The sequence below is a fragment of the Echinops telfairi genome, unplaced genomic scaffold, assembly GCF_000313985.2.
Source record: "Echinops telfairi isolate 266 unplaced genomic scaffold, ASM31398v2 ScPeMD7_4225;HRSCAF=4972, whole genome shotgun sequence".
Lineage (NCBI taxonomy): Eukaryota > Metazoa > Chordata > Mammalia > Afrosoricida > Tenrecidae > Echinops > Echinops telfairi.
Genome location: NW_022108124.1, coordinates 12,842,717 through 12,851,887, shown reverse-complemented (window position 1 = coordinate 12,851,887; position 9,171 = coordinate 12,842,717). Strand labels below are relative to the sequence as shown.

Here is a 9,171-nt window from a genome sequence, read left to right as displayed (position 1 = left end):
AGGTCACATATAGTTCCTTGTAATCGGTTCCCTCTTTCCTACCCACTCTCCCTCTACCCTCCCTGTTTCGCCACTCACACCTCTGGTCCTGTAGGACTCATCTGCCCGGGATTCCCTGTATTTTCAGTTCCTATCTGTCAGTACATGTTCTTTCTTCTTGAACTCTTTGAAATCAGTTCCCCTTTATCTCCTACCTTCCCCCACCCTACCACCCCCATGGACCTTTAATAGATTACAGATTATTATTATCATTATTATTGCCATATCTTACACTATCCAAAGTACCCATTCACCTACAATTCTGATATTCGTTCCCCTCAAAGGGGGTTATACATTCACCATTGCTATCAGTTTCCCTTCTTTCTTCCCCACCCTCTCTTCCCATGCCCTCAGGGAATCTTTACTCCCATTACTGTTCCTGAGGGGTTCATCTATCTTGGATTTCATGAATCAACAGATCTTGATTGGACAAGTGTACATGCACAGATTAGTGAGGCAGAACTAAGGCCGTAATAGTGGGGGGGGAGGAAATAATAAAGAATTAAAGGATAGTTACGTGTTTTATCAGTAGCTGTACCTGGATACATCATTCCTTCCATGTGGCCCTTCTGAAAGGGACTGCCCAATTATCTTACAGGTAGGTTTGGTGTCTCCACTTGTCCATGGTCCTTCACATTAATTTAAGTGCTTATTTTGTTCCGGTCCACACCTTATGATCACACAGGTGGGCATGCTTCATCCATGTGGGCTTTGCTGTTTCTCAGCTAGATGGCCACTTATTTAACTTCAAGCCTTTAAGACCCCAGATCCTATATCTTTTCATTGCTGGACCATCAGCTTTCTTCATCACATTTGCTTATGCACCCATTTTGATGAGGCTAAATCTTTATGCTACATCTTTCTCCCCCTGAGGATGGTGGGTTTGAACAACTGACCTTTCCGTTAGCAGCCAAGTACTTAACCAGTGTGCAACCTGGGCCCCTTCAACTGAGGTAAGGAAGAGTAAGTCCTTAAGTCTGTCAACTTGAGAAATGTTGGCTCCTGCATGGCCAGAGCAGAGTAAGCTAACAGGGTGGCTGAGATGGGGCTTGGTCTTGGTGGACAAGTGTTGCCGCATTCCACATGATGTCCATCATGCTTCCTTTGAAGCTTTCTAAGGACTCCCCTGGCTAGCTTTCTCAGCTCAATGTTTTCAGTGCATAACTGCAGGGTGGTGTTGAATTTTGTTTTTGTTTCTGATCCATGACCCTGGACCGGTAGGGAGGGGCCTGGCAGCAACAGATGGGGACCCACCCTGCCCTTTGGGTCCATTAGTGAGGCTATCAGGTTTACTAATAGGAGAGGAGCTTCAACTCCTAATTGAATTCATTTGGAGACATTACAGGGCTGGAGCTGCTGGGAGGGTAGCAGGTCCCCACAGCGCTGCTCTATGATTAAATATTCAAGCCCATAGAATGCTGAGTGTCTTTATGGGTGTAATTACGGTGTCTCTGGCCATCACCAGCGCTCCATCAGAGACCTGTGGGGTTTGAAGCCTCTCACAGCTGAACCTCTGGGCCTCTACAGAGAGCATCCTTCTTCCGGGCCTCAGCTGGCCAGGCACCAAGAATGCCAGGGAGGCCTCCGCCATGGGTCCCAGGCCCAGGGGGCTCCCCTGCCCCTTGGAGCTCCTGGATGTCCCAACCTGTGGGTGCTTTTGCAGGGCCGCTGGGCCCTCCCTATAGAGCTGAGTTCACTACCCTGGGCTTCTGTCCTGCAGGCAATGGGAGACACCAGCTCCTCCGAGGGCAGCACGGTGGACTTCCCGGATCCTGAGGAGATTCTGAGGAAGATCCCTGAGCTGGCGGATGACCTGGAAGAGCCAGAGGACTGCTTCACAGAAGGTACAGTGGCCGCAGCAGACCCCCTCATCGACTGTACCTCCACACGGTCTTGCCTAGCTGCATCTGCCATCCGGAAGGCCGGTGGGGGCAGCCGCAGGGGACATACAAATAGGATGTCTTGCTGCCTGTCCCCAGGACTCAAGGGGGTCCAAGGTCAAATGAAAGTGTCCAGCCCTCCACTCTGAGAGGGGTCCAGTGATCCACCCAGGTGCCTAATGGTGTGAACCTCATCCTCACAGAGGTTTTCTCATCACCCCTTCTCAATCAAGGGGGTGACACGCCCCAGCATCACCCCCAGAAGTGCTCCACTGAGCTATATACCAGTCCCTTGAGGAGGAAAACGGAGAAGGGAGTTGCCACTCTGACAGCTCCTGAGAACGTAAATGGGGACCCACTCCCCTTGATCGTTTGCGGAACTCTTTTTTTTTTTTTTCAAATAGTTTTATTAAGGGCTCATACAACTCTATCACAATCCATACATACATCAGTTGTGTAAAGCGCATTGTACATGCGTTGCCCTCATCATTCTCAAAACATTTGCTCTCCACTTAAGCCCCTGGCATCAGGTCCTCATTTTCCCCCCTCCCTCATGAACCCTTGATAATTTATAAATTATTATTTTGACATATCTTGCCCTGTCCGACTTCTCCCCTCACCCACTTTTCTACTGTCCTTCCCCCAGGGAGGAGGTCACATGTAGATCCTTGTAATCGGTTCCCCCTTGCCAACCCACCCTCCTTCTACCCTCCCAGTATCGCCACTCACCCCACTGTGGAACTCTTACAAGCAGAGCCTGTACCTTACCCATCTTCAGTTTCCCCAGTGTCTAGAGCCAGGAGGCCCATGCTAAGCCTTCAATAAGTAGCTGGGCAGTGACTGGATAAGCACCTAGCTCTGGCTCAGTGAAGGTGGTTGTCCCTCATTAAAAACAAAGAAGCTCCACCTGGCGTCCAGTTCTACTTGGCTATTGTCCCGGGCCCCGTCCCAGCCATCTGATTGCCCAACACGCTTGCACGTCTTCAGGTCATAGCTCCTCCGATACCACCAGGCTCGTGCCACATGGTTTTTCAGGCTTCCAGGTGACGCGAGATGGGCAGGCGTAGGGCTGAGACCAGTGGTGCCCTGTGTAAGGAGGACGGAGAAGTGACAGAGAAGAGCCCTTGGAAGGCGAGCTTCTCGCATATATCAGGGAAGGAGTTCTTTCCAGAAGACTGCAGAGTGGGTTTCCCAGCAGAGTAGACGCAGGGCTGGCACAGGAATGGTCCCCTGTCCCCGATGGGACCACCCGCCATCCTCCTCCTCCCACCACAGGCTGCATGCGCCGCTGTCCCTGCTGCAGAGTGGACATTGCCAAGGCTCCGTGGGGCGTCGGCTGGCAGCTGCGAAAGACCTGCTACCGCATCGTGGAGCACAGCTGGTTCGAGAGCTTCATCATCTTCATGATCCTGCTCAGTAGTGGAGCGCTGGTAAGGGAGTGCCCGGGATAGGGGTCCCCCACCACAAACTCCACCTGATGGGATGGCCCACCAGCCCAAGACCCTGGAGTCACCTCAGTGGGTCCCCCTGACTCCTGTAGCCCTAAGGAGAGCCGCAGCCCCGAGCAAGGGCTCCTGGCTTTCTGGTTTTGTTCTGTTCTTTCTACTGTGAAAATATACACCCCAGAAAAACACCTGTGCATTCCATGATTTGTGCATGTAAACGCAGTGACACTGATTACACACTTCGTATTTTGCAACCCTGATCAAAATCCTTTTCCAACTCATTCTTCCACCCTTATCATCAACGTAATGCCCCCTCTGCAGAACTCCCCCTTGCCCTTTTCCTTCCACCCCTGGCCATCACGAATAGGCTTTGATTCCGATAAAATTACTTAGCTCCCGTACGTGGGATTATACAGCCTCTGCCCTTCTGTGACCGACTTGCTTCACACAACAGGATGGTTTCCAAGAGCATTGGGGGTCCTGTGGATTCAGCCACTCGCCACAGCTGCCTCTGAGGGAGGAAGAAGAGGCTGTCTACTCCTGTAAAGACTTAAAGTCCCTGAAGCCCAAGGGGGCAGGTCTACTCTGTCCTGTAAGGTCACTATGAATCAGAATTGACTCGCTGGCAGTGAGCTTGAGTGGGAATATTTCGAGGTGTAACCATGTTGTGATAGGGATCTATCCAGATGCTGGGTCTCTTACAGCCGAGTGGCTCTCCGTTGTGTGTCGGTTGCACATTCCCCTTGGGCACTCATCTGCTGATGTGCACTGTGGTGGTTTCCATCTTCGCTGTGGTGAACGGGGCTGCCATGCGCATCGGGGTATATGTTTCTATTTTTGTTCCTGCTTTCCATTCAGGGCTCCCCCTTCACAGAGCATGCTGGGGGCTCAGGTGCCCGTGGCCTGGTCAGTGAAACCTAGCTGCGGAAATGCCGAGCCAGGAGTGGCAGATCAGGAAACGAGACTGTGGTGAAATGAACTTTTCATGTGGCCTTAATCCTTAGGAAAAACAACTTGAGAGATTACAGCTACCCCACCCCAACCCCTATGCCCTCAAAAAAAAACCCCTGAGAAGTTAACTTTGCCCTAATTTTCTACCCCAGAAACCAAGGTGAGATGAATCAAGATCTGTGGCCTACTGAGAGGAGCTTGGTCAGATTGTGCCCCATCCCAAAGCCCTGCCTTGAAGCTGTCAGGCAGGTGTGCACACGTGGGCAGCCAGGCCCCACTCCCCTAGGTTTGAGAGACAGAAAGAAGCCGCAGGAAGAAAGGAGAGAAGCAGCAGATGGGGGGGAGGCAAGGAAGTCCCTGAAAGAGCTGTCAGATGGGCAAGGTGTGTAGCCCTTGGACGGCATCAGGAATCCTGGAAATGGCCTACAGCCCGAGACAGCAGGCCTGTCCTGGGCCCTGGGCTGGTGGCGAGGAGCCTGTCCTGAGGGGGAGCAGGAGGAGGACCACATGGCCAGGAGCAGCTGAGAGAGCCATCCTGCTCTGAAGACAAGAGACTTTGCCTACGGGCTTCCTGATCTAGATCCGGCCGGCTAGCCTGCTGACCCTGAGACTGAGTTATGCCGTGTTCCTTAAGATGCCGCTCACTGCGAGGACAGTTTGTGAGTTCTGCGAGGTGTTGCAGTGAACTGCCAGGTCCAAACCTGGGAAGGAAGAGTGCTGAGGAGAGTAGGGAAATGTGGAAATGTGGACTGTATTTGAGCTGTGCCTTGGGAACTGACTTTGTGCTGATCCTTGTATCTGAAGTGATGCCTGCAGACGGTCCCGGGGCTTCAGGGACATGTCTGGGATCACCCAGATTTGCAGTAGCGAAGCCTCACTTTGTCCTCCTGTTGGTTGGATCCCAAAGTCCCCTGGCTTTCCACCTGCGAGCCTCCCCAGCCTCCACACCAAACCCACTGGCCTTTCTGAAGATCTAGTGCCAAGAGGACCCTCGTTCTCCACCTCCTCAAGCCATTTGCAAACACCATTATTACCCCTTCAAAGCTGACAGCCAATCATTACCGCAGCACTACTAAAAATAGGGTCACCTGGGGATGGTGTTGAAGAGGCAGATTCCGCGTCTGTAGATTTGCAGTGCGTCTGTAGATTTGCAGTGGAGGTCTGGGAGATGCTTCTGTGGCAGGTCCAAACACCGCCCCCAGAGTAACAAGGCCCTACAGAAACAGGGATTCAGACGTTACAAGGCCCTTCCTGAGCAGCCTGCCCAGTGTCCACTTTGCAGGACAAGGAAAGGTGGCTAACTCTGTTCTGTTGCTGAGACTTAGGGCCCCCTCACCGTTGTGCAGGCATCCCAGTAGACCAAGGTGGATGCGGGGAGGGCTCAGCATCCCCTGGGGTGCCCACTTTTCAGATGAGGAAGTTGAGGCCTGTGTTAGTCCCGGTGGACTAGAGAATCAAATTCATAGACACTCACATGTGTCTAGGAAAGAGCTTTATATCAAAGAGCAATTGTATATTGAGAAAACATCCCATAAGTCCGATATTAGCCCATATGTCCGATCCCAATCTATAAATTCCTCTTCAGATGGACGTAATACATGCAATGATGCTGAATGCAGGAAGATCACAGGCCAATGGGTGGAAACTCTTTTGGATCCAGTGGCAGTAGAGGCATCTCAGCAGTGGTGTGAGTCTCCATGTGGCTCCTCCAGCTCCAGGGCTCTAGCATAGCACCAGGAGTCTTGTCAACAGGAATGTCTCGTAGGGAGTGAGCATGTGTCCCACCTCCAGTGAGCTATTTATCTCCGTAGTACCTCCAAATGCAGTCACCAAGGTGCGACCTGATTGACAGACTCAACTCCACCCCTTCACTCTTCATAGTCTCAAATTGACAACAGATCATGTAACTACCAAAAGGCCCAACGACATGCAGGGATCTGCCAGGGTTTCAGCTAGTTAAAGGGGAGGAATTGGAGCTTCAGGCTCCTAACTCCCGGCTCCACATGTTCCGCTTGTCCTCATGTCTTGCTCCTCCTGGGTCATTTGTCCCGAAAAGCAGCCTGTTGAACGTCTGGGCACCCACTTCAACGGCAGCTGGCCCAAGAAGGTGTTCAGTGTGTGGCCTTGCCCTGAGGGAGGAGCAAAGGCAAACGAGCAGGCGGAACCTGGGAGGTGAGAGGACACCGGCACTGAAGGAGGCGAGTGTCTCAAACACAGGCTCTGGTCAGCCATCTTGGCGGCAATGGAGCGGACAGGAGCGGTGGGTGGGGCCTGCCCTTCCCCTCCTCCCCCCTCCCCCCCATTCACCTCTGCAGCAGCCTTAGCACCAGGTTGGTGCCAGGCCAAATTCCCGGGAAAGAATTGGGCTGAGGAAAGTGATCGCCACATTGGCTGGTGACTGATTGTGTTCCTCATTATCTTGTTGACTCATAACTCATCCGTGGGCTTTCTCGTCTCCTTTCCCGGCTCCGTGCTGCCTTGCTCCTTCCTTGAATTCCCTCCTGGGAGCTCAGATCTTACAATAGCTACTCCAGCCCTAGCCTCAGCCCCAGCCCCTGCCCCAGCCCCTGTCCCAGGCTCAGCCCCAGCCTAGACTGGGGCCCCAAGACAGATGGGAGGTCACATCATTATGAGCCATGGTGATGCCCTAGCTGATCTACAGCAGGAGATTGGAAGGTTTTCCTTCCTGGTTCATCTTGGATGAAAACTCCATTGAAGCCTGTTCAGCGTCCTCAACCCCGGGTCTCCAGCAAGAGTTCTACCACTGAACTGCCACTGCCCAGATGAGTCCTGTGAAAGCTTCCCGCTTGCCTTCTGTTTCTTTCTCAGGAAATGAGGGTTGGATGAGGCCTCTAAATATTTTACCAGGTAAAATTCCCAGCACATCTTCCTCACACACCTGCGCTTCCTTATGTCTCGGGGAAGAGCAACTCCGAGTTCTAGGGCAGTCCCTGTCGTTGGGGAGCCGGAGTTCGCCTCCCTGGCTCCCCTCGGGACCTTGTTCTTGCTTTGCTCTTTTTCCCACTGGTGCCCTTTTCCTACCAAGAGCGCTGCCCCCGCTGACTTTTGTGAACCACTGCCTTTGGTTTAGGGTTTTCCTCTCCACGACTCAATGAGTCGATTGTTGGCTGGTTCCATGCTCTTTCCTTTGCCGCTGTTCATTTTTGACCACCTGGTGGTCAATACAAACCACAGCGTGATTGGGAAACACACGTGTGAGGGATTCCAAGAGGTCAACACGGACTCAAGGAAATGTGTGTTTTATAATCGAGCAGGGGTTGGAAATGAACTGCTAGCAGAGCAGCGTGGTAAGTTACAGTAATCAGCACACAATTATACTTACTAACTTTGAAAGAGGTCCTATTTCTATTTTCCTCTGAAATTAATCAGAAGCTTTCATGGGGATCTTTATGGAATACATGACTTGCACACATATAGTTTATGTATTTAATTGATATTTAAGCAAATGGCTTATACTTATTCTCAGTCAACTACCAGTTTATTGTCCTTCGCTCATGGTTTTATTAATTTATGGTTGATTTGGTTAGACTAGAAAAATATGTAAGAAGTCAATACTCCCTTTTCTAGAAGTAGGTTGAACTGACAGGGCTGTGCTTGCGAAAGATAAGAGCAAACTGTGTGTTCACCTTCTATGGCTGCCATAACGGAGGACCATAAGCTGGGTGCTCAGAACAAGAAAAGGTCACTGCGTCACAGCTCTGGACGTTAGCCATCCAACATCAAGGTGCCAGCAGGGCCAGGAAGGCGCTAAGGAAGTTCCTCCCTCGCCTCTTCCTAGCTTCTGGTGATGGTCCTTGGCAATCTGTAGTATGCTTCAGCTTGTAGATGCATTGCTATAATCTTTACCTCTGTCTGTACTGTGGCTTTCTGTCTTTTCCCTTTTTATAAGGATGCCATTTAAATTAGCACTCATGTTAACTAAGTAAATCTACAAAGACCCTAGTTCCAAATGAGATGATTCACAGGTACAAGGGTTAGGACTTCAGCCTATCTCTTTGAACGCCGTGCTTCAACCCATAAGCACTAGCCTTTGCAGTTCTCTCTGAGACAGGAAGGGAGAGTTGTGACTATGCCCCAACTTAGCAGGTAAGGGAGTTCTAGGCCTGTTTCCTCGGATCCCACACTAGCCAAGACCCAAACCAGGTCTGATCCCAGAGCTTCAAAGAAGTTCATTTTCGTTTAAACCCCTGCTGAGACGTTGCCTTTTAGCCCCCAGATCTGAGTCAGAATCTACAGTTTCACAAGGTCCCCAGAACTCACCTGAGAATCTTGCTGAAATGTAGACAGTTTCTGCTTCTGGGAATCTGGAGTGGAAATGTAGATTCTCAACAAAAGGTCAAAGCATAAACTCTGTGACAAATCTTAGGAATAAGGGGTAGTCGTTGACAGGGATTAAATGCCAAAGGTACCCTCACTGCCACTAAGTCAATTCCTAGTCATAGCAACCCTGGAGGGCAGAAGTGAACTGTCCCTGTTAGTTTCTGAGACTGTAACACTTTCTGGGAGTAGAAAGTCTCATCTTTCTCCTGGGGAGCAGCTAGTGTTTTTGAACTGCTGGCCTTGCAGTTAACTGCTCAACGCCTAACCCACTACACCACCTGTACTCTTCAGCCAAAGGGATAGAAGCTTGCAAAGTGTGTTCACTGACATCTTTCATCTTCATCACCCTGGAGAGTCAGAATGGCTAGGTAGGCAATCCCATATTTTATATCCCCAATCTCCTAGTATGATATACTGGACCAGGGGATGGCAAACTGGGGCTTGAGAGCTATGTGTGGCTCTTAAGGTACATACATGTGGCTCTGAAGTAAAATTGAAATTTTATTTATTTATTT

General features: G+C 50.8%; 1 protein-coding gene across 1 annotated transcript in view; it reads left to right on the top strand.

Annotated features, from left to right (window-relative positions):
* The window catches only part of SCN10A (sodium voltage-gated channel alpha subunit 10), a 129,063-nt gene that overhangs the window by 94,534 nt on the left and 25,358 nt on the right, over positions 1–9,171 (top strand). Inside the window, exons 18-19 of the mRNA XM_004708679.1 lie at positions 1,760–1,883; positions 3,195–3,349. Coding sequence (XP_004708736.1) covers positions 1,760–1,883; positions 3,195–3,349 — 279 coding nt within the window. The remainder of the gene's footprint in view (positions 1–1,759; positions 1,884–3,194; positions 3,350–9,171) is intronic.